At 59.7% G+C, this 23927-nt stretch overlaps 1 protein-coding gene across 2 annotated transcripts; it reads left to right on the top strand.

The window, feature by feature from the left end:
- The first annotated feature begins 933 nt into the window (after positions 1–933).
- GTPBP1 (GTP binding protein 1) lies at positions 934–23136 on the top strand. Of its 2 annotated transcripts, XM_045834949.1 has the most exons (12): positions 934–1212; positions 4710–4821; positions 10503–10683; positions 11224–11572; positions 13693–13816; positions 15150–15264; positions 16606–16750; positions 16886–17068; positions 17814–17949; positions 18498–18676; positions 19584–19781; positions 20617–23136. In XM_045834949.1, exons 1-12 carry the CDS (start codon positions 1021–1023, stop codon positions 20707–20709), a joined length of 2007 nt encoding a protein of 668 aa, XP_045690905.1. In that variant the 5' UTR covers positions 934–1020; the 3' UTR covers positions 20710–23136. The 2 variants fall into 2 exon arrangements, with proteins under 2 accessions (XP_045690905.1, XP_045690906.1); XM_045834950.1 differs by lacking the exon at positions 4710–4821 and having other exon boundaries at positions 1081–1212.
- The last annotated feature ends 791 nt before the right edge of the window (positions 23137–23927 follow it).

The following is a 23927-nucleotide window of genomic DNA, read 5'->3' as shown; positions in this document are numbered from 1 at the left end:
AATGGCATTGGTCCGATTAAGATAGCATAAAGTATATAAGATAAAGTGGAGTCATTTATGTCAGCTAAAATGGCTGTCAGCCAGCCATGCCACTTTGGTTCAAAAGGAAAATACCCTAAGTCAGAGTAAACACATCTGGCAAGGAAATGTATCTGCCCACGCGGTCAAATATCCCAAGTGTGCCTCCTTGCCAAGTGTGTCTCCTTGCCAGACCTGTCTGTTCTGACCGTGTGGGCAGATACGTTTCCTTGACAGATGTGTTTACTCTGACTTAGGGTATTTTCCTCTTGAACCAAAGTGGCATGGCTGGCTGACAGCCATTTTAGCTGACATAAATGACTCCACTTTATTTTATATACCTTATGCTATCTTAATCGGACCAATTCCATTTTCTTGGCCCTGCTTTCCACAGACTGCCCTGAGCCAAAGAGTTGAGTAGCCTGAGGCTTGTGCTGTTTACTACCTCTGTGGGAGGTGGCCCTAGGCGCAGGACATATCCAATAACTGGATTGGGCCTTGACCCTGTCCATCATCCGAAGGCTCTGGGCGGTAGGATTTGGAAGCTAAGCACCTCCTCTGGAAAACTAGGCGAGTGTAGAGAGGTGAGGGCAAACTGTGCGTGTGTGCGTGTATGCGTATGTGTCTTCCTCCTCATTGGATGGCTACCGTGTCAGTCATACTGTGCTCTGCTCCTGTTGGCCGGAAGGCTCCGACTGGTAGCATGGACTTGGTGCTGCTCTCTCTGGAGCTGCAGTCCAGGCGTGTGACGTCTCCTGTATTTGTTGTTGGGGTTTGGGCTCATTAATTATTCATTAGGTACTTGAACGGGCTGCCGCGATTGGTAGCTGAGCGCCCTTGTCGATTGTTTCTTAGCCAGAGATACGTGTAGCTCTCCATGAGCGGCTGGAAAAAGTTCGCATAAATTATTCCAATAAGGCATGGGGCGGGACTACGCATAGATTAGACAAATGAGCCGGGGAGGGATGGGAGGCCGGTACGAATTAGCCTAAGTTATTAAAGATGGCGGCGGAGCGGAGTCGCTCCCCGATGGACTCGCCGGTCCCGGCCTCTATGTTCGCCCCGGAGCCTAGCTCCCCGGGGGCGGCCCGGGCCGCGGCGGCTGCCGCCCGGCTACACGGCGGCTTCGACTCAGACTGCAGCGAGGATGGCGAGGCGCTTAACGGCGAGTCGGAGCTGGACCTCACCAGCAAGGTAGGCCTGAAGGGAACCTGGAGCCGAGGGGGACAGGGCTGAGCCGGTCCAGGCAACGGCAGGGGCGGGAAGGGCTAAGCCCACCCACCTGCCAGTGCGGTCAGTGTGGGGGACTCCCGGGCTCCCCTGCGGGCCATCCCCTCACTCACCGCCTTGCCCGGGGGTGCAGCCGACCCGCCTCCCGCGGTCCAGCTGCGTGGGGGTGGTGGGCATCACAACCCCTCAGCTCCGCCACGTGGAACACGGGTGCCCGACGCTGGCAGCACCCCACTCGGAGCCGCCTCCTCTGTGACCGAGGTTTGGGCAGGGGGAGTGGAAGCGCGGGAGGATCATCAGGTCGTCTGCGGGGGATGGGGAGGCGTCCCTTCCTGGTGTCGGGAAAGGAAACAGAAAGTAGTCGTTGAGTCGGGCAGAAGAATGTCTCAGCTATGCCTTCTTTGCGAATCCACCCAAAACAAAATTGAAAGATGGACATAACCCACAATCTTGCCATCCTGGGAGTGGAACTACAACTTGTATGAACCGAATAATGAAGGACGTTGCAAATCTTGTGTTTTGAACTCTTTACAAGGTGGGCAGGAGTTAAGGTCTCACCTGCTTGGCATGTGAGGGATAAAAAAGTAAGTATAAGACGTAACTGGTGTTCTTTAAGGTGCTTAACAATTGCTAAAAGAAGAATAGCTTGGGCGTCAGACAGGGCTTGTTTCTGCTAAATAAAGAGACAAGCCCTAGGTGGGGTCACTTGCTCACAGGTCAGCAGACCAAGACTTAATTGCAGTTTCAGCCTCTCCTAGGTGTGGGATATTAAACTGTAATTTCCTCGTGGACACCAGACAGGTAATCTGCATAAGAGCCCCCTGCCACCCTTCCCCACCGAAATGGGTGACCTGGCCTGAAACAGTCCTTTTTTTTTTTCCTAGTAACTTTCTTATCCTGCCCAGTTTCTTCTAAGAGTCTTACATTTTGCACTATTCAGATGCTGCCCAATTCATGAGTTGTTCAATAAGGCAATTAGATCTTCAAATGTACTTGGTTGAATTTTGTTTTTTGTTCTTTTTTTTTTTTAACAGATTCCTTTCCTGCTCTGCCACTTAAAAAAGGCTCTGTGACCTTGGGAAAGTTTCTTAACCTCTCAGTTCTCCAGCTACGTCATCTATTAAGTACAGGTGGTCGTACAGTGAGAGATGTGTTGAGACACCTAGTGTAGCGTCTAGTACATATCACTCAGTGAATGTTTGAAGAGAACTGAGTAACCGGTCGTTTCCTGTGCAGATTAATAGCGGCCGATGGAAGATAGAACACCGACACCCCTCCTGCTTGTTGTTGGAGACCTGCAGTAGAGATGGTTGGGACTTTTCACAGTCTTTGATGGCAACATGGCGTGGAGCTTGGCCCCAGCTGGAGACAACTTGTCCCTGTAATCTAAGCAACCAGCTCTCAACTGCTGTTTCTCCCTTAGTGGCAGCTGAGTTCTGAGAAGCCAGTGGTCCAGCCTGGTGCCTCTAATGCCAGAGCGAGGATGGCCAAACCGGGAGAGGGAAGGTCAGGGAAGTGTGTGAGGCAGTGTGATGGGGCAGCACTCAGGTTACGAGTACAAGCTCTGACCAGTCACCTTGGGAATTGTCAGAGATGTGCTTGACTCAAGCAGACAAACTGGATGTTCGTTCATGGTCAAGGGGCTGAAGAAATCTGAAAGCAGTTGGGGAATTGCAGGGCGCATTTGCAAAGAGAGTAATAACCCTCATTTCCTGGCCAACTTATTTACTGCTCCAGAACAGGAGAGTGTTACTTTGGCACATTGCTGGCGAAGCCTGCCTTGCTGTTTTAAAGTTGAGAAGCTGTATACCAGGTCTGTCCAGAAGGTATCCGGCCACGTAATATGAAAAATAGAGACATTTATTGAAGAAGATCCAAGAAGCAGTGTACACAGGACAATGATGCCTTAGTCTCCTTCAAAGTAGGCACCTTAGGACCTCACAATTCTCCCAATCAGTGAGCTGCCTGGTCATATTTTTCTAAATCTCACCGATGGTCAGAAATCTCTTCCCTTTCAAAGGTGATTTTAGTTTTGGGAAAAGCCAGAAGTCGCAGGACGCCAAATCGGGGCTGTAGGGGGGCTGAGTCCCCTGGGCGATTTGATGTTTTGCAGAAAAACTGCCCAGGATGGGATGCATGAGTGGGGACGTTGTCATGATGAAGCTGCCAATCACCAGTTGCCCATAGCTGCGGCCTTCTGAATCTGAATAGTTTCTGTGGAGCAATGTTCAGGCTTAACGCAAAATTTGATGCAGATTTATTGCTCTCCTTGCTCAGTCATTTGAATGTGACAGCCACACAGTCCACATGCTCACTCGGTGGCGTCTACCGCCCCCACTGACCAGTACAGCGAAGTCATTGTTTACGCATGCGCATTCCCGTTCACTCCCCCGGCTGCCAGGTTACATCCTTGTTGCGCAAACTGTTCTTATATTAACAATGGCTGGACTCTTTCTGGACAGACCTCGTATATTGGTGATACCAAAAAGAAAACTGACCACGTGGAGGGAGAGAAGGGATAGGTTGGTAGATTGATTCCTGAGAAAGAGATTACAAGCTATAAGTTTATACACTTAATACAACTATATGTGGAGATCTAAGGCTCTGAACGTTTCCAAGGGGAGAGACAGTTCGTAAACTGGTGGCTAGTCTCAGCCAAGAAGGTGGTTTTGGAATAATTGTGAGGACACTGTACTCAGCACTTAGGGAGCTGTGGACCAGATGCTTACATGTTACCTTACTTGGTCTCTGCGGTAGCCTCACGGTGCAGGTGGTACTATCTGCATGTTGTAGGCTGAAAAAAATGAGAGGTTAAGGTCTTCGTCCAAGGTCACACATGAATGGTTAGAGAATGGGACCTGACGTGCCTATTGGTAAATGGTCTCCCCAAATAAGAAGTTGGTACTTTTGAATGTCATTGGCCCAGATTTGTAAAATGACGGCACTAATACCCACCTTAGCGGTCATGGTGTTTTGTGGATGAAGACAAGTTTCGGCAGCAGTTCTTACTGCCGATGTTTAAAAATACCAAGATAGCCAAGGCAAGATGGAACCGAACTCTCTTGTTGTTGTGGCAGCCGTTGGCCTTGGGCGGAGGGCCTGGCGGTGCGGGAGGTCTCTGTCCCGGAGCGGCAGGCCTCGGGGAGCAGACCTGGGCGTGCAGGTGTGCGGCCGTGCTTGTCAGTTTCTAGCCACCGTGGCAGGTCCTCAGTCATTACCGGTCTTTCCCCTGCTGGTTTCAGACACTGTCATTTGGGGACACTAGACATCTCAGCTCACGGAAGGCCTCGGGCTCAAAGACTGTGTAAGGAGTGGCAGAGAGGACATGCGGGGGCCTTGCAGCTGATTTAGATGAGGGTGCCGTGGGGTGCAGCCAGGGCCTCTGGCCGGGCTGTTGATCTGCTTTGGCCGTGGTGCCCGCCTAGTGAGTGTGGTCCTAAGGCTGTTGGTTTCTCTTCTAGCTGGTTCTAGTGAGCCCTACATCAGAGCAGTATGACAGCCTACTTCGGCAGATGTGGGAGAGGATGGACGAGGGATGCGGAGAGACCATATATGTCATTGGGCAGGGATCAGGTGAGCATAGTTTTCCTTTCACTTTATTTTTTAAAAACGACTCAGAGCACATGTGCCACCTTCACCCACTCTTCTTGTTCGGTGTCTGCGGAACTGCCTGGGAGGACATAAAAGGGCGGCGTGATGACGTTGCCTCCCACCTTAATGGTCGTAACACGCTCGACTTGAAAGACGCGCTTTCCAAGCCGTTTTACAGACGCTTCCTTTCTGCCTCCGGTGCTCTCCATTTGTGCGAGGGTCTGGAATCAGGCCTCCCCCTCCCCCGGGCTGGCCCGGGTACCCCGCTCTGGCCCGGTTTACGCATCCCACCGCTACCCGTTGTCTGCTGAGCAGCAAAGCTCTGTGATCCTTCTTGATGTCGGCAAGAAGCGGCCACCCCGGAATCCCCCTCTTCGGCCAGGCTTCCCTGCCCTGACCACACTGGCCACCCTGGACGGCTGTGGTAGCAGAAGCCCTCGCTCCCCCGCCCCCCGCCCCCGCCCGCCGTGAGACCCACAGATGTGTGGGCTCGCTACCTACTGGGAGGCTGGGAGGAACCGGCTGCTGCACGCAGCCCGCTTATTCCTTTGTAATGGACTGTTTGTAGGGGAAGGCAGCCTGCGGGACAGAACCCCAGATTATATCTTAGGCTTTCCCCGCCGCCCCCCCGGCCAGTCTTAGTTTAAACTTTCAAACCAAGGCCTACTTAACACTCATCTTCCTTGCCGCATCATCTTTGCTGAAATGGCAGCGGGGCATGTTAATGACTGTTGTGAATTTAGCCTGCCCCAGAACTCGTCTGTCGTCTTTGCAGGGAGCCTCCGTGGGTCTCAGCGCATTGTTAAAGGAGCAGCTCTCTCTGTTGAGTGCGGGCTCTGTGAAGGCAGATAATAATTCTTTTGTAGACTGAGTTTAAGATGGAGAAAATCTCAGAATCATTCTTTAGTTGACAAATAACTAGTAAGTATTTTCTAAGAGCCTGATACTGTTGCAAAGCATGTTTGAGTACTACAATCTGGTCTTTGTGCCAGGAGGGAAAGATGGCGTGTGTACGCATAACCTCAGTAGAAAACAGCATTTGGAAATACTGTGGGAGTAACATAACACAGGGAAGAAGGGCTTGATTGCCAAATATGGCTGTGCCTTACTTTAAAATATTTTTCTTATCTCTCCTTTCCTTTCCTTTCCTTCTTTGTGGCCGCCTCCCAGGTTTCAGGTCTTATCACCTTTAAGGAGGCTTGGTCCGAGAGATTGCTTGTCCGAGACAAGAGGGGGTTGGTTGGCGTCGGGAGTGCTTGGAGAGATAGCAGGGAGAGTCGGGCTGCGAAAAGCCGCTCCGTGTGCCCACGGGGGCGTCCCTGGTGGGCCTCCGAAAGCCCCTGCGCCGGGTGTGCACGCGGCCCGCTGTCCGGGGGCGAACCGCTCAGAGACCACTTCGCGCTTGCGGAGTCGAAGGAACCACTTCTAGATCAGTTTGGACAGGCGTTGTGACTGTTCTTTGAAGACCCGGTTTCTTAAGATGCTCCCCTTCCCCCATTTCCTTAATGTGGACTCTCAGGGAATTGTGTCACACCTTGGCAACTCACCACTAAGTAACCCTCTCGTGGCAGAACACCAGAAGTCAGACGTTCATTAACACACCCACACACCAGGTGTTATCGTCGCACCTGCCGATGGGATGCTCCCGGGGTCGTAGTGAGTCCTTCCTGCTGGAATCCTTTGGAGGCCGTAACTAGTCCAACAGGTCGGACCTCAAACAGAGGACGGCCCCAGACGCGGGGCGCCGGGGGCGGCTCCATCGCCCGCTTCCTGCGTGTGCCTCGGGCTTCACCTGTTCATCGCTTCCCTTGCCACCGACTTCTGAGGGATTTTGTGTGGATGAGTTAGACATTAAAAGTTGTGGGCGGTACGGAGGACTGTGCGCTCTCGGCATACATCCCTGATTTAAGGTTGGTCTTTCGAAAGGCGGCGGTCTGGCCTGGCGGTCGGTGGGTCCAGGGGCTGGAGCCTGCAGGTCTGCGTGTGCCCGCTGGCCCTTTAACTCCTCCTAAAGTGGGGGTGGTGGCGGTGTCACCGTGAAGGCGAACACTTAGCATAGAGTAAGCGTTACATACATGTTAGCTAGTACTAGTAGTTGCAGTAGTAATTTTTTAAGGATTCCAGGTTACAGTTGATTTGCCGTGAGATTCCTTTCTGAAAGAACCGCGTTAATTCATCGGATACCACGTGACGACGTCCGGAGAGCCAGGTGCTGCGTGAAAAGTCCAGGCAGTGAAGGAGGGGTGTGAGGTCCTTGTGGGGGGTCAGGAGAGGCTTCAAAGAGGAGCTCCCCTTGAGCTGGGTCTCACGGGTGGGCAGGAGTTCTTGAGGTAAACGGAGGCGGTAGCGAGCGAGCAGAGGAGGCCAGGTGCACAGAGGCCCAGAGGCCCTGGCAGCTGGAGGGGGTTGGTGGCCCGGTGGCGACTCAGGAAGCAGGAGTGTGGTGTGCGAGGTCTGGAGTGTCAGCCAGGAGGGGGCTGGACAGGGAGGCAGGGCCCAGGTCTCGAGGGTCTCTGAATGCCGTACCCAAGACTTTAGACTTCTCGGAGAATCTTTGCGTCGCGTGGAGCGGGAGCGTGCCTGTAGGAATGGTCAGCCTGTAGGAAGGGTCAGCCGGATGGCGGCGGGACAGAAGTCTCCCCCAGGGCCTGGCATGGGGGAGTGTGTGGCCTTCCGTCGTGGGACTTCGGGGGCTTTCCTCCTTGGCCCTTGTCTCCACTCCTACCGAGTGAGGAGTGCAGTGCATGCTGGGAAGCCTGACACAGCTGGGGGCGTTTTCTGGGGGCTCTGGGTGGACAGGGTGACGACGGTGGCTGCCCCCTGGTGTGGAAGGGGACCTGAAAGCGTTGCTTTTTGTTGTGTCAGAACCAGGAGATCGGGGTGTGGCAAGAACGGCTGGGCTAGCAGGCCTCCTCTGAGGACCTCTTCCGGCAAGTTCTTTTCTAACCCCGACGTCCAGAGCCCGGTCGGCCGAGTGTTTAGAAACTCCTCAGCCCAGCTGCTCCTTCTTTGTCCTTTTGTTTTGCACGTTACAGACACCTGGGACTTTATATGGGAAAGGCGTCCCAGGTGGGGCACCCGGGGAAGGTTGGGGTTGGGCCCCTGCCCTGAAGATGCGGATGGGTAGTTGGGGAAGACACGCATCTGGAACTGTTCTAGGAGGTGCAGTGTGTGGTAGAGGCCACGAGGGAGCAGAATGGGGCAGCGTTCTGACTGACAGGCGGAGATGCCGCAGCCAGGATGCAGGGCTGGCGGAGCACGGGGAACAGGGCGCGGGGGTGGCACGACACGGAGCAGGGGTGTGGCATAAGCGGAGGGGGCCTTGAAGGAATCGCACCCGACGGAGTGCTGCTGGGCCCGGGAAGCCACTCCCTCCAAGGCTTTGACCTAGGACCAGACAGCGCGGGAGCTGTGCTTCATTTGCGAACTTGGGCTCATGTCTGCGCACCAGGGCTGGCGGGACAGACTGGGTTTGGGAAGGCCAGTTCGGGGTCTGTTGTGGTGACCGAAGTGGACCAAGGGCCTGGATCGGACTGGTGGCATTGGGTGGCAAGAAGAGGAGAGCAGGGACACAGAAAGAGGGGCAGGCGTAGCGCTCGAGTCAGAGTCAGGGATGAGTGTCGGGCGCGGGTGACCGGACGGGTGTCGCCCGTAACAGGGAAGGCCTGTAACAGGCAAGGCGGGAGGACGAGCTGGTTGGTCTGGCAGTAGGAAGAGCCCTTGCCAGAGGGGAAAGCCCGGGTCAGCAGGCAGAAGACCCCCGCTCTCACGGCCCCTCCGCCCCCTACCCGCTCTCAGTCCTCTCTGGGTTCTGTGTACCCCACTGCTGGGTGGCGAGAGAAGGGCTTACCGTATAGGGTGGCCGTGAGGACTAAAATGATGAAATCGTGCTAGGTTTTTGCACTGTTGTTTAAAGGGAGGGGGTGGGGTTGTTGAGTTTAGATAGATATGGGGCTTCTAGGAGTCATCCAGCCATTTGGAAATTCAGTCTAGAGTTCTGGGGAGAAGACAGTGGTAGAAATTAATGTCTTTTGTAGTTTCCGGCATGACATTTTGAGCCACAGAGTGAGGTGGCAGAGGGGAATTTCAGAGGGCAGAGAAGGGGCCCCCCGGTCGCCCCTGGAGAAGAGGAGCAGGAGGAGCCAGCAGCGCAGACGGAGAACCGGGAGGACCCGGACAGCGGGGGTGGGCGGCACGGGAGTTCCTGGTCACCGGAGTTCCTGCCGGAGGCCAGCAGGCAGGGCGAGAAGTGCTTCAGGGGCCCGGGCAGGGGGGCCGGCAGCGTCAGGTGCTGTTGCAGTGGAGAAAGGGGCATCGGGTGAGTGGTTAGAAGGCCTTTGATGGCCTGGAAGCTAGTTTCTTCCGGAGTTGTAAGAAAGATGCAGAGAGTCGGTGCGTGATGGTCAACAAATCTCAGTTACACCTTCTGAGACAGTCGGGGGTAAGAGGAGCGGAGGAGCCGGTTGCTCAGGGGATACTCCGGGGCAAGGGAGGAGGGGGTGGGTCTCCTTCTCCCAGTTTCGGAGCAGCTGGAGCCTGTTTGTCAGGGGGCGGGTGGGCAGCTGAGGAAGGAGAGAGGGTGAGGAGGCGCTCCCGGTCTTTGGGAGGCAGTGAAAGGGAAGAGGTCTGGCCGGCCGCGAGCAGCGCAGGGACAGAGCGGGAGTGCGTGGGAGTGACGAACCACGTGACAGGCACCTCGTGGGAATTGTCACATGTCACCTCTCAGCAAGTGATTGGCTGGCTCGTCCCTCCCTTCCTTGTCCTGAGCTCAGACTCATTTCCCCATCTGCTTGCTGGATATCTCATTTGAGCCACCTCAGTTAACAATCTATCCCTAAAATCATTCTTAAATTCTCTCCCCATTTTCCTTTGTCACCATCCTCATTGTTGCTCACCTGGACTATTAGAATGACTTCCTACCTGGGCTCCCTTTTCTGGTCTCCCGCTCGGCAGTGCGCACTTCCTGCTGCCGCCCGAGATCTTCCTACCCCCCTCGGTCCGGCCACGTGACTCCCTGCCTGCACCCCGAGGCTTCCCACTGTGTCTCCCGCTGACGTCTGTCTGCATCACCGCTTCTCCCTCTTGTGTGGTCTGCTGCCACCTGACCTCCCGCTCCCCAGCGCGCCGGGCTGCTGAGCGGCCCGAGTGTGCTGGGATCCGCGATGCTCTGTGCTTAGCTGCGCTGCCTGGGGCGTCTCTCCTCCTTTTCGGCGGGCCCGTTTTTCACAGTCGGGGACCCAGCACCCTGCAGAGCTGACTTCGGCTTCCCCAGGCAGTGCCCGTGCTCACGCTTCACGCTCTCTTCGTACTGACGCTCTCTTTGTACCGTTCTATGCAACACAGTAATCGAGCTGTACTGCAGTTAATTAACTTCCTGTCGGTCCCGCGGGGCTGTCAGCCCGCTGAGGGCACCTGTGTCCCCGGGGCTCGGCCTGAGGCGTGGCCTGAAACCCAGCAGAGTCTCGGTGGTGACTGTTGCATGAACGAGTGAGTGCCTTGCTGCACGGGCCGGCTGTGGCGCTCCTCTTCAGCCCCGTTAACCGAGTGTGCCCCAGTTCTTACGTGTCGGGTGCAGAGCTGTGCTCTTCTCCAGTGCCGGGGGGCGGGGGGCATGGTGAGGAGTGGGCCGGCCGGAGCACTGAGGTCTGGGCTCTCGTCACCAGATGGCACCGAGTACGGGCTGAGCGAAGCTGACATGGAGGCCTCCTACGCCACCGTGAAAAGCATGGCAGAGCAGATAGAGGCCGACGTCATCCTCCTGCGGGAGCGGCAGGAAGCTGGGGGCCGCGTGCGGGACTACCTGGTCCGGAAACGAGTAGGAGACAATGACTTCCTGGAGGTCAGGTGAGAGGCCTCACAGCAGTTCGGGGGTCCCCGCAGCACGACCTCGGGGTCCAGGGCTTCACAGAGTCGCCCCCACCCTGCCCCCGCGGCGGGGAAAGAGTGTCCACAGACGCGACGGTGCCTTTGCGCACTTCTGCACTTCCCCAGGCCTGGACACTGCCACGTGGGAAGGGTGGGGGCGAAGCCAGCCGCGCACGTGCGTCTGTGGGCTGCGTCCTCCTTCCACCCACCGGCCTGTGAGGCCGGAAACCGGCCTGGTGGGGGAGAGCGTTCGGGGGCCCCTGTCCGGCAGCTTTGGGGAAATGAGAGGGGGAGTTAGGGGAGAGAGCCACCGTGGTGGCGGCCCGGGTCCTCACGAGTGGCTCCTTCTGCGCCCTGGATGACGCCGCCTGGAGCATTCCCGGCGTGCGCGGCCCCGGGTGGAGGAGCGGTGAGCCGGAGAGGCTCAGGAGCAAGCCCGCCCGGACAGAGTCAGCCAGTGGCTTCCCCTTCGCTCCCCCGCTCCCCCTCACGTGGGTGTCCGGGTTCGCGCACATGCAGGGTCGCAGTGGTGGGCAACGTGGACGCCGGCAAAAGCACGCTTCTGGGCGTCCTGACGCACGGGGAGCTGGACAACGGCCGGGGCTTTGCCCGCCAGAAGCTCTTCCGCCACAAGCACGAGATCGAGTCCGGCCGCACCAGCAGCGTGGGCAACGACATTCTGGGCTTCGACAGCGAAGGCAACGTGGTGAACAAGCCGGACAGCCACGGCGGCAGCCTCGAGTGGACCAAGATCTGCGAGAAGTCCACCAAGGTGATCACCTTCATCGACCTGGCTGGCCACGAGAAGTACCTGAAGACCACGGTCTTCGGCATGACGGGCCACCTGCCTGACTTCTGCATGCTCATGGTGAGTGCGGACGCCTGGGCGGCGCGCATGCGAGAGCGGCAATTGTGCGAGAGCGGGCATCCGTCTGAGGCCGGAGCCTGTCAGCGGGGGGCTCGGACGCTGGGTCAGGGGGACAGGTTTTGCTGGGTGCCTCTCCCTGAGCTCTGCGGTCTTCTCAAAGGACCTCTGTCACCTGCTCCCCTAGGCAGGACTCAGAAGGGATCCCCTGAGGACACACCAAGGTATCCGCAGGCCTCTCATTTTTGGAGAGGCGTGGGGGAGGGTTTCTTCTGGGCCTTGCTCGTTACCCCCAGAAATGGTTTCCCCTGGGGTCCGGCTCCTTTGAGGGGGTGACACCTGGCCATCTGCTCGGAGAGGGCGGCCGGGGGAGGAGTGGAGGAGGGCACGGGCAGCAGTCAGGAGGGGCCTGTGCGGAGGCGTCTTCCACAGCCTAGAGGGAGCGCGCCCATGAGGGTCTGCGTGCCGGCCGGCTCCCTGAGAGCTCGCCAGCCAGCGAGATCGGTTTTTACGCAGCCGGCTGCGTGAGTGAACTGAAAAGGAAAGGGAGCCTCCCGTCGGTCGCTGAGCTTGTGCACTGTCTGGGTGCCACCGCTCTGCTCCCGGACGGAGCGCAAGTCCGCGGGCCGCCACTGGGCGGCAGCTTCGCAGCTCCCACAGGGAGAGCGAGCATGTTTCTGTCCGAGAGTCCTTCTCGAAGGCCTTCCCCACACCCCAGTCCTCCGGCAGCTGGCGTAAGCATCTGCTGGGAGCCAGTGCAACTCTGTCAGCTGCCCCCAAACACTGGTTCTCCTCTGAGTCTGCCCTGACCGGAGGCGGAGGAGAGGCAGAGCGCAGGGCGGAGGCTCCCGCCCACTCCGCCCAGGGTCCCTGAGGCCTCAGCAGAGGTTTTGGTGCTGGTCCGAGGGGCAGGGAGGTAGTAAGAAAGGGGCAGAAATCCGTCAGTTTAAAATGAGCATTTTTCTGACTGAGCTGCAGTCAGCAAGGCCAGCTATTGGAAGCGTCTTCACCCAGAGGAAACGTTATATATTGTCTGACTTTCAGGCCACGATTCAAATATTAAAAATGTTCTGAAGAAAATGACATATTTCATCATTATTTCATGGCCGTCCATTACCAGGAGGAGGGGAATCTGTAAAATATATAGACCACGGCGGCTCCCTGTGGAGCCGGAGCTTCTCCCGCCCCCTCCTTTCCCCAGGGCCCGCCCTTGCTCTCAGTAACGTCCGCTCCAGAGGGTCCCTTGAGGTTTAAATGTCATAACGCATGTGAAAGGTCCAGCACACAAGTAGCATGAATTAGGTGTTCAAGCATCTAAGATGCGTTTTCAAGGGGGAAAAAGCAAGGCTCATATAACATGCTACCATTTAAAAAAAACCCCGTGAATGGATCGCTGGAGAAAGCAGATGTAAGACAAGGTGGGGAGCACCTGAGAAGTGTGAATCCTCGGAGACTGCGTAGTGGATGCTGTCAGGAGGCCCTTGTCCGTCTTCGTCGCGATCACAGCAGGAGACGGCTCTTTCTCTGCGGATCTGTCTGTGTGCTGAGCGCTCAGGGGTGAGGGTCACAGCGTCCCCGACCTGCTCTCACACGATCCGGCCAAAAACCAGAAGCAGACGAAAGCCACACCCCCCGTCACGCACACAAATAAGTGTGGAAGAGTGTTCATTGTTGAATCTGAGTGGCGAGTGTGTGGCATTCATTATACTCTTCTTTCAAGTCTTCCGAATGTCTGAAACTGGGGGGGAGAACACACACACTTCTGCTGGTGCGATTACCGGGTGTCTCCGGAGCGTGCACGAGACACTGGAATGGCCAGCAGACACAGGAAAGACGCCCAGCACCCCCAGTCACTACAGACATGCGAATCACAACTGTGATGAGCCGACCGCTCACACCTGTGAGGATTGCGCTCCCCACCCCCCAACCTCCAAGTGCTGGCGAGGATGTGGAGAAAGGGGAGCCCCCGAGTGGTGCTGTGGGATCGTGCGCCGTGTCCTGTTCTGCTAGAGGCCGCAGAGACGGAGCGCACTCTGGCTCCCGCCCTCTGAGTCTCTGCGCTGGCCCGGCAGCAGCCTCGACCTGTCTCCCTTGCCCTGACAGCTGTTTCCGTGTTGGGGCAGGTGGGCAGCAACGCTGGCATCGTGGGCATGACCAAGGAGCACCTGGGCTTGGCGTTGGCACTCAACGTGCCTGTTTTTGTGGTGGTCACCAAGATCGACATGTGTCCTGCGAACATCCTGCAAGGTGAGTGGTGCCTCTGGCCGGCAGCAGTGGGCCCGGGGCCGCCGCCCACGGTGGCTCCATGGTGGCCTGCTGCCAGGGCTTCGGCCCAGAATCTCCTGTTTCCTTGCTTTGTGCTCAGGCCTGGCCTGGGTATTTCATCAGCCCAGAATCACCTTTTCCTCCCCTGCTCATCTCTCAGTCTGGGCACAGTCTAGAATTATCCCCTGCACTTGTCCTTTCTGGTTCCAGAGGCAACATTTTTTTTTATAATTGATGAGAGAGAGAGCAAACATGGATATGTGGTTCCACTTATTTACACATTCATTGATTGATTCTTGTGTGTTCCTGACTGGGGATTGAACCCACAACCTTGACGTATCAGGACAGTGCTCTAACCAGTTGAGCTCCTCGGCCACAGCCAAGTGCAGCCAACCAATCTACCTCCTTCCTTCCTTCCTTCCCTTCCTTCCCTTCCTTCCCTTCCTTCCCTTCCTAGACTCCCTTTATTTATTTTTAGAGAGAGGAGAAGGGAGGCAGAAAGGGAGGGAAACTGGCATGTGAGAGACACATCGGTCGGTCGCCTCTTATGCGCCCCAACCATGCACCCAGCCTGCAACCTGGGCGTGTGGCCTGGTCGTGAATCGAACCGGGAGTTGAACAGGGACCTTTCTGTTTGTGGGACGATGCCCAACCCACTGAGCCACACCGGGCGAGGCCAAATGCAAGATTCTTAGGGTCTCTGACCCTGTACCTCTTTCCAGAGGGCCACAGGCAGGTGGTGTTGGGTTTTACCGTCTGAGCTGCATGTAGGTGGCGACATTGGGGCAGAAGGTCTGATGACCTGTTGCCACCAAATGCTTCGGAACAGGGTGGCAGGGCCAGGCCTGTGTGCGCACCCCTCTGCCTCGGCCAGCAGGGGGGCATGGAGCAGTGTCCTTTGGGCGGGCCTCACAGGGCCTCTGCCCGTGTCCGAGCGTCCTGGGGATCCTCTTCTCAGGCGCCTTTAGTTCCAGGAAGCAGAGCATTCTGGGAACATTGTCCTTGTATTAAGGACATTGTCCCCGTATTAAGACCCCTTCGTCACTTACCAGATGCGGGTCTTCTGGAGACTCGAGAGAAGCCCAGTGGGTTTCAGATGTGCAGCCTTGGCCGACGGGCCTTATCTCTGCTGCCTCGACCCCAGCAGGCGAGCGTCCGCCGAAGCTCCATCTCCCCCTCTGCTTCCCCAGGCACTGCGGCGTGTGACACTGCCTGCCTCCTGCTCGCAGCACTGGTGCAGGGGCCTGTTTTGCCCTGGAAGCCGGGCCAGAGAGAAGGCCGTGTCCCCCTAATTCTGTGCACCCCACCCTTCCAGAAACGCTGAAGCTGCTGCAGCGCCTGCTGAAGTCGCCGGGCTGCCGGAAGATCCCCGTGCTGGTGCAGAGCAAGGACGACGTGATCGTCACGGCCTCCAACTTCAGCTCCGAGAGGTAGTGGGCTGGAGGCGCTCCCTCCTGGGCAGGGGCGGGCGCGGGCGAACAGGCTCTTGTGGTCTCGGCCCAAGGTCCCCCGGCCGGCAGTGTGGCCCGGGGGCTCTGTCCAGCTGAGACCTCAGCGTCCCTACCGTCTGCGAAATGGGGGCAATGTGCCTTCTCTGCAGGGCTCTCGGGAGTGCTGGGCGCGTTCTGTGGAGGGCACCGGCACCGTGCCTGGCTGCTGCGTGGTAGCTGTGCGCCACTTTTATAACTTCTTGCACATTTTTACACTGCTTTTCTCAAAAGCTCCTGAATCTCAAACCACTTCAGGCCTTTACTCATTAGGGCATCCTTTGATTCCATGAACATTTTCTGGATGTCTGCTTTGTGGCACTCTTCATGTAGAAAGGGAGGTTTGTGTTGACTCGGGCACTGTCCTTGTCCTCAAGGTCAGCCCCCTGGCCAGGGGCACTCTCTGAAGTTAGATGAGTCTGTTCCTCCTCCCGGAGTTGTGGGGCTGCCTACAGCCGTCTGCCTCCTGGCTTGGTCTGTAGGACAGGACCCTGGTGTCCTGGCCGGTGGCTCTGCCCGGATGCTGTCTGCAGTACTGCCATTTGGCCAGCAGAGGGGGAGCGTTTCGGCCGCCCCCATTTTTGCCTTTGCCTGTGCTGTTCTGCGCAGCGCTGTTCCAGCAGCTGTGGGGAATATATAGTTCCTGATCTCGCGGAGCCTGATTAACCCTGGGTGGGAGGCGTCGGAGCCAGACATAGTTACGTGTGACAGGGACCCGGAACGTTCGAGAGCTGCAAGGAGTTGAGTGCCCCCGGGGAAGGGTTTCTGGGAAGCAGCAGTGGGTGTGATGTGCCCTGGGGGACAAGAGGGTTTGGCGGTTGGGCGAGAGGGAAGGAGTTCGGGCGGCAGGATCGGAGCGACCAAATACATACCTGGCAGCAGAAAAGAACCAAGCTTTTAGGAGAAAGTGCGGTTCTCTGGTCTGGCCGGAATATGGGGCTTTAAGAGAAATAAACCCGCAGAAATGTTAGGAGGGGGGTGGGGGCTGCTCTCTCTGTGATGGGGAGGGGTGAGGCCTTTAAGCGAGCGTGCGTGTGCTCTAGGAAGGCGCAGTCGTGAGCACCTGAAGCGGGGCGGTGGGGGGGGACCAACAGGAGGGGACAGATTTCAGAGACAAAACGGAGCAGAGGAGAAGGCCTTCGAGTCCGGGGAGCGGGTGGAGCCCAGGGAGGCCGGCGAGGGGTAGCAGGGCCGCCCCGGGGGCCCTCCCGCGCCCCCGTCCTGCGTCAGGCAGGAGCCGGCCTCCTGAGCGCCCGTCTTCCTCCCTCTCCCCCCTCCACTTAGGATGTGCCCGATCTTCCAGATCTCCAACGTCACCGGCGAGAACCTGGATCTGCTGAAGATGTTCCTCAACCTCCTCTCCCCCCGCACCAGCTACCGGGAGGAAGAGCCCGCTGAGTTCCAGATCGACGACACGTACTCCGTGCCGGTGAGCGGCTCCTGCCGGACAGGGCGGACAGGGCGGGCGGGCACTCCCTGCGAGCTGTGCTGGGTCGAGTCTGTGGTGGGTGGAGAGCGGCCGGCTGAGTGGGGATAGACTTACTGGGCCGGGTCTTCTCCGCAGGGTGTGGGGACAGTGGTGTCGGGGACGACACTCAGGGGCCTGATCAAGCTGAATGACACGCTGCTGCTGGGCCCAGACCCTCTGGGGAACTTCCTGTCCATCGCTGTCAAATCGATCCACCGCAAGCGCATGCCCGTCAAGGAGGTGCGGGGGGGCCAGACGGCCTCCTTCGCGCTGAAGAAGGTGAGTGTCAGTAGTGCCAGAACTCGCCCGGGGTCCCCGTCTGACGGGGCCCTGGGCCGCCGCCAGTCCTCGAGGCTGCTCTGCCAGCCAGGGGCTACCGACCTCCCTTTCGCAGATGAGGAAACCGAGGCTCAGAGAGCCTGCGTGACATGCCCAGGAGGGCGCAGGTGGTGACCGGTAGAGCCAGGACTTTAACCCAGACCTGCCTGCCTCCTGAGCTTGTTTCTCCCTCTAGTGTCTGAGCAGGGTGTCCAAGCTCAGGGGTGAGGTCACACAGGCATCTCCCTGCTGTGTTGAGGGTCCTTCTACAGGGCCACTGGGGATCCATGCCAAGCCCTCTTCCCATTCAGCTGTCTGTCGCCCAGGGGTCGGGGCGAGTGCTGCCTCTAGGGCCGCCTCCTCTCTGCCACCCAGGTCACCCAGCAGAGCGGGGCTGCCTTCGCTCCCTCCGACGGTCAGGCCGCGCGCGCCGGCCTTTGCCCTCATCACCCACTTGACTCTTACCCGTCCTTCAAGGCCCAGCGGAAACGTCACTTCCTGCAAGAAGTGTTTCCTGACCCCGAGTAGCAGTGTTTAAGCTTCCCACGGCACCAGAAGCTCCCCAGAAGGCCTGTGGTCCGGTGCAGCGAGGGCAAGGCCACGTCGGGGTGGTCCTCAGCCCCAGGAAGACTCCTGGTCCTCCAGGGTTGGGGGTGAAACCCTGGCTTTAGTGACCCTGAGGTCTGGGGTCCCCTCTTTCTTTCAGATTAAGCGCTCCTCCATCCGGAAGGGCATGGTGATGGTTTCCCCACGTTTGAATCCCCAAGCGTCCTGGGAGTTCGAGGCTGAGATCCTCGTCCTCCACCACCCCACCACGATCAGCCCGCGCTACCAGGCCATGGGTAGGTGTCTGGGGGGTTGCGGGCTCGGGAGGCAACCCTTCACTGAGTGCCCCAGCAGCAGCCGAAACCCCAGCTTCACCTGCGTCCGAGAGGCAGGTCTCCGTCCTGTTCAGTGAGGTGTCTTTTCCGCCTACGGGCCGTAGCGTTTAGTCAGTCCTGCAAACACAGACCGAGTGCCGGCCGTGTGCCTCCTCGGGGCCTGCTGGGTGCCGGGGTGCGCCAGCTGGTGCCGGGTGCTGGGGACAGAGAGCAGATAGGCAAGGGCCCCGCCCTGCAGGAGCTGACAGTTGAGAGAAGGCACGGTAGCAGACACAGTGCCCCGTAGTCAGGGACTCGGAGCGTGGGTCCAGGGTTGGGGGCCTAACCGGAGGAAGAGGCAGGAGAGCTGGAGGCGCAGTCAGACCCCGGTGCACCCCGGCTCCCTTGGCTTCCCCGGGCCCCCGAGGCCTCGGCCTGCCGCAGGTCAGGCGTGTCCCGTGCTCTTACCGCCTCCCCTGCCCTGAGCCCGGCGGTGGCTCCAGCCTGTCCTGACCGGGCTCCCTTGGCAGTGCACTGTGGGAGCATCAGGCAGACGGCCACCATCCTGAGCATGGACAAGGACTGTCTGCGCACTGGGGACAAGGCCACCGTGCACTTCCGCTTCATCAAGACCCCCGAGTACCTACACATAGACCAGCGGCTGGTGTTCCGGGAAGGCCGCACCAAGGCTGTGGGCACCATCACCAAGGTACGGCCTGGCAGGTCTCACCTGCCTCCAGCCGACACCAGGGGCCACGGGACCTTGAGCTCAGCAGGGCTTCCTGAGAAGCCCTGGGCGTCTCTTGGACGGCCGGGGCAGAGACACCAGCCCCCGCCTAGGGAGAGCGGGGGCAGTGTGCGCCTCCTGGGGGGCAGTACTTGACATCTTTTAAAAGATACTTATTTTTAGAGAGAGAGGAAGGGAGGGAAAAAGAGGGAGAGAAACATCGATGCGTGTGCCCCAGCTTGGGGGCCTGGCCCTCACCTCAGGCGTGTGCGTGGACCAGGAATCAGACCGGCAACCCCTCGCTTTGCGGGACAAGGCTCAACCCACTGAGCCGCACCAGTCAGGGCCGTACTTGAGATTTGTGATAGCCACCCTCCGAATGTGTCCAGCTGCGGAGATCCTCAGTTGGTTTCTGGCAGGCCCGAAGTTAAAACTTGCCCCAGCTGCCCGTTGCAGGGACGGCAGGGTCCTAGGGCTGGGGAGCAGTTGCTGTTCCTAGAGGAGTCTCAGCCAGCTCAGCGGAAAGAGGATCTCGCGTTCAGCTCGCAGGGCTCTGCGAGGCCGGGGCCCCCAGGGTGGGGGCTGCACTGAATGCGAGGGGCCGAGGTGTCCCGACTTCCTGCGTGAAGAGCCGCTGGAGCAGGGCCCAGGTTGGAGCCCTGCGCCGCCGGGTGGAGTCAGCCTGGGGCACTGGGTAGGGAGAGAACAGCTCTTCATTCCTCTGCCCCTGCTGCGGCCCTCCTGCCGTGGACCCTGGGCCCTGCTCCAGGACCGGCCAGGCCTGGGGGGGGCGGTGAGAAGGCCCCGAGAGAGGAGGGGAGAGCAGGCAGCTGAGCTCACGTCCCTGCCCGCGCCCCCGGCCTCACCCCCACCCCCTTGGCTACTGCAGCTCCTGCAGACCACCAACAACTCCCCGATGAACTCCAAGCCTCAGCAGATTAAAATGCAGTCGACGAAGAAAGGCCCCCTGAGCAAACGAGAAGACGGCCCCTCCGGAGGGCCGGCGGTGGGGGCGCCCCCACCTGGAGATGAAGCTTGCTCTCTCGGGGCCGCGCAGTCAGCTTTGTCCAGCAGTCTGCAGCCGACGGTGAGCGCGCCTCCCGGGCGGGTCCCGGGCCCCGGACACCGCGGGGGGGGGGGGCGGGGGGCAGGGCGATGGCGGCTGTGCCTGTCACCGCGGTCAGTGAGGGCGACGTGTAATGGAAGGGTCTCCGCCCCGTCCGCACTCGGACGGAAGGTGTTCCCCACAGCCCAGGCACAGGCGCTTCGGAGCGTGCGCCTTTGTCTCTGGGGGCGGTGTTTCTCGACCTTGGGGGTGTGGCCTGCGTGACGCCAGTTTAATTGGTCCTGATTAGCGATTGGCTCCACGTGTGCGTTTCCCTTCCCAAGTGCGGTTTACAGGTGAGGGCGGCGTCCGCACGTGCTGCCCATAAGGTTGCAAACTGTTGCCCTCTCTGCTCTCCTGTGCCCCCTCCCCGACATGATGCCTCCTGCGGGGCTGGCGGCCTTGGGCCCCGTGTCACTGCGCCTGTCGCTCAGCATCCCCTGCCAGCACCTCGCCCCTTCCCGAGCCTCTCCCCCCGTCCGGCTCCTCTGTGGCGAAGGAAGCCTTCCCCTGGGCCCGCCTTCCCCTGGGCCCGCCTTTCCCACCGCCTTCCCCTCCTCTCTCCATCTGTCGGTGGTGGCAGGGGTCGGTTCCTGACCTCTCACCCCCTTGCCACACCACACTTGCCTTCCCTCTGGCGGGCAGGCAGGGCCGCGGCCCCGGCTCCACCAGACCGCAGTGACGGCTGCTCCGGCGGGGCCGGCACCGCGCTGCCCGCCCTTGGTCTCAGGCCCCGTCTTCCTGCGGCCCCCGCCCCGCTGCTCTCCTCCGCTGCTCCCGGGGTCACTGCTTCTCACGCTCCTGCTTTCTCTTCCAGTCCAAGCCCAGCAGTGGGGGCCGGCGACGAGGGGGCCAGCGTCACAAGGTGAAGAACCAGGGGGCCTGCGCGACTCCTGCCAGTGGCTGCTGAATTTCCTCCGCCTGCCCTCACCGCCGAGGGTTCTCCTGCTCTGGGCCTGGGCGGCCCTGCGCCTGCCCTCAGGCCACAGCCGGAGCTCACCATTCCCCGCCCCCTGGTTTCCGGGGGCCTTGTAATTTATAAGCTGGGGGAGGCAGCCAGCCGTCTGCAGTGCTGACCACCTCCCACCCTCTCGCCCACCTTCTTCCTCACTCAGTTTTTGTACCTCTGGGCCCTTAGTTTTTATTCTTTTTATTCTCTCTCGTGTGTGTGTGCGCGTGGTGCAGGAGTGGCCACTCAGACCCTGGCAGTCTTTCTTCCTCCTCCCTCCCTCGAACACCACTGGCTGCCTGTCCATTCATCTGTCCGTCTGTCCGTCTCTCCGTGCATCTCTGTGAGAAGCGTTAGGGGCTGTCAGGGGCCGAAGGGTGCCCGGAGCGCCTCTGTGGAGCTGGCCGCTGGGCCGGGGGCTGCAGGTGTAAGTGCCGTGGCCCCCAGGAGCCTCCTTCCGGGACTCGGGCTCCTCCCAGGGTGGGCGGTGCTGGCTTTCTCTTCTCCCCCCTCTTCCCCTTAAACCTGAAGGCAGACGATGTCAAAAGCTCTTAAACTGTAACCTGTAGATGTGCAGAGGGAGAGGTGATGGGACTGTGGGCCCTCCCTACCCCTAGCTCCGACCCTTGCCGCCGACCCAAAGACAGCTGGTGGCTTTTCCTCCCCCCTGGACACAAGCCTGGGTTTGCCTGGCTGGTCAGCGCAGCTCCCGCTCTGGGGGTCTCCTGAGCGGGAGCGTCCGGGGAGCCGCCTCCTGCTGGGACTTGGACTCAGTCTCACTGGGTCTCGGGCCCTGGTGAGCAGAGCGGTGTCACCTGCTTAGGGTCCTGCTGCTTTTGGTGCGGAGCAGGTGCTCCTCTGAGCCAGACTGGGCCTGGAACCCCCCCCACTTCCCGCCGTGCCCCTGCCTCGTGGCTCCAGTGTGGCCGCTGCAGGCGTGCAGCAGTGAAGGGCCCGGCCCCCAAGTTTGGGAGTCCTGATTGGGGTGCAGTGAAGGCAGGTGGGGGCAGTGAATGCGACTCCTCTAGGCCCAGCACAGAGAGCAGTAAGCGCTCCGGAAGGGTTGCCACCTGGCGTGGGGCTGGCGTGGGGCTGGCGTGGGGCTGGCCGCGCAGGCCCTGAAGCAGCCTGGTCTGAGCTGGGGACTGAAGCCCTCAGTTCAGGGCAGGCTGCTGGGCGCACGCGTGCCCTTTCTCTGGCCGAGGCAGACGCCCAGCGGGCTGGGTCCTTCCTCAGCCTCGCCTCCTTCCTGTCCCCAGCCCTTCTTCCCTTCTCCTCCCTGACTGCTGGCCCCTTCACCTCCCCTCCTCCCACCTCTACTTACCGCTGACCCGGGCCGTGCAGGGACCAGACCAGCGCATGAAACAGAAAGCCCGCCCCCTGTGCAGCCCCTCCAGGTGGCACTGGGAACGCTGTTGCTCTGCCTGCCCTGCACCCCAGTCTCTGGCGTGGGGTGGGACTGGGGGCCCGGCTTCTCCGGTCAGGCAGGCGTGGCCCAGCACCCAGGCCCTCCCACCAGCTGTGACCTGGGACGCCTTGCCAGCCGCCTCTGAGCCTCAGCTCCCTCCTCCGCAGCGAGAGGTGAATGCTTTCGGGGGTCGTAACGACTCAGGGAGAGGATGGACGTGAGGCCCTGATGTGCCCGGCATGGGGGAGGCGCCTGGTGTGTGGTCAGCACCCTGCTCAGCACTCGCGCTGGTTTCCAAGGCCACAGCAGAGGCCACAGGTGGGGACAGACCGGAAAGGAGAAGTGTGGCGGTGACACGTCTCTGGTGTGGCTGGGGCTGGGCCACGCGTCTCGCTGACTCCACAGGCTCTGAGAGTGGTGGTGGTCGTTCCCTTGTTCTAGTTCAGGAGACTGAAGCTCAGAGGAGCAGGGCCCCCAGTGGGTCCCTGCTGGCCCTGTGTGTCCTTTGGCCCCGTCTGTCCCTTTGTCCGCTGGCTGCTTCCCCCTTGCTTTAGACTCTGGTTCTGCTTCCAGGGGCCGCTGCCCCCAGACGCCTTCCTAGTTGCAGGGCTCCAGGGTGGAGCACCCCCTGCTCTGTCCCCACGGCGGGTGCTGTGGAGTTTGTGTTTCCAGAGGGCTTGGCCAAGGTGGAACCCCAGAACAGGTGGGGCCCCATTCTGTGTGAACTCTGGCCCCTGTGAGCATAACCACTGTATGTTCGGAAGCTGCGGCCTCCGCCCTGGCCTCCCCCTCAGACGCGGGAGGCTGGTCCGGATCTCTGTGGTCCTCGGCCACGCGGGCTGGCGGCAGCGTTTCACTGTCCTCGGTAGGGACTGCAGAGTTCCTGGGGGGTCTCAGCCCCACCAACTGTCCGTTTGGAACAAAACACCAGCCCTTTTGTAGTTGACAAAGAATAAACTTGTTAATCTGACGATCGCAAATGGCATCTTGTGACTCAGTTGGCACCACCGCTCTGGCTCGCTGGCCCCCGGCCCAGCGTGACGCAGGGGACATGCAAGTGGGGTTGGGGTCGGGGCCGTGGGCGGCACCAGCAGAGAAAGTGGTGTGAGTGGCGCCGGGAGGGGCCACAGGGTTTGAGCGTGTGCGGATGGGCAGGGTGCCCAGGCCCAGAGCGCGGGGGACGAGTTCCAGGGACTCCTTCACTGGGGTGCCCAGGAGTGGCTCCTTTGTTGAGAAGTGGTGCCTGAGGTGCGCAGGTCAGGTGTGGCGTGAAAGGGGAAGGCGGCGGGCAGTTGGTGGGGGTGCGCCCTGTGTAGGGCTCACTGCCTCCCGGGGCGCCGAGCCGCGGAGTCCAGGAACTGGCCCAGAGCCTTGGGGCTGGACTTGCACTCCCGCCCTGCGAGCCCCCCACTGACCTGTCCCTCGGCGGTCCCCGCATCTGTGCTCAGGACTGGCCCTGGGCCAGGCACCGTGTGGGCACCAGAGGCATGTTCTGAGAGTCCCGCTGGGGGCTGTCCTTCAGCACCTCATTAGCAATGCTGAATCTGGGGGCGTACTTAGGGGAAGGGCCGGGACCTGCTCCCCTGAGCTGGCAGACTCTGGCTCTTTGGGGGACCCCCTCCTTGCCCCATCCCAGCACAGATACGAGGGGCAGATCTCTAACTCCCGCCCCCATCAGAGCTGGGTTCTAGCTGAGGGGCTTGGGTTTCTAAAGCAGGAGGTCCGTCTTGGAAAAGGCATTGCTTTGGCCAAGAATTCACTCTGTTTTCCC

The sequence above is a fragment of the Phyllostomus hastatus genome, unplaced genomic scaffold (genome assembly GCF_019186645.2).
Source record: "Phyllostomus hastatus isolate PE091 unplaced genomic scaffold, TTU_PhHast_1.1 phas_contig_198, whole genome shotgun sequence".
NCBI lineage: Eukaryota > Metazoa > Chordata > Mammalia > Chiroptera > Phyllostomidae > Phyllostomus > Phyllostomus hastatus.
The sequence above is the reverse complement of the archived record's forward strand: the minus strand, read 5'-3'. Positions and strand labels throughout refer to the sequence as shown.

Excerpts from the sequence above, each read along its gene's own strand:
- GTPBP1 (XM_045834949.1), top strand. The coding sequence starts at position 1,021 with ATGGCGGCGGAGCGGAGTCGCTCCCCGATGGACTCGCCGGTCCCGGCC. Across the intron at positions 15,265-16,605 it reads TCCAACTTCAGCTCCGAGAG|GATGTGCCCGATCTTCCAGA; the intron begins GTAGTGGGCTGG and ends CCCTCCACTTAG. Across the intron at positions 18,677-19,583 it reads CTGTGGGCACCATCACCAAG|CTCCTGCAGACCACCAACAA; the intron begins GTACGGCCTGGC and ends TGGCTACTGCAG.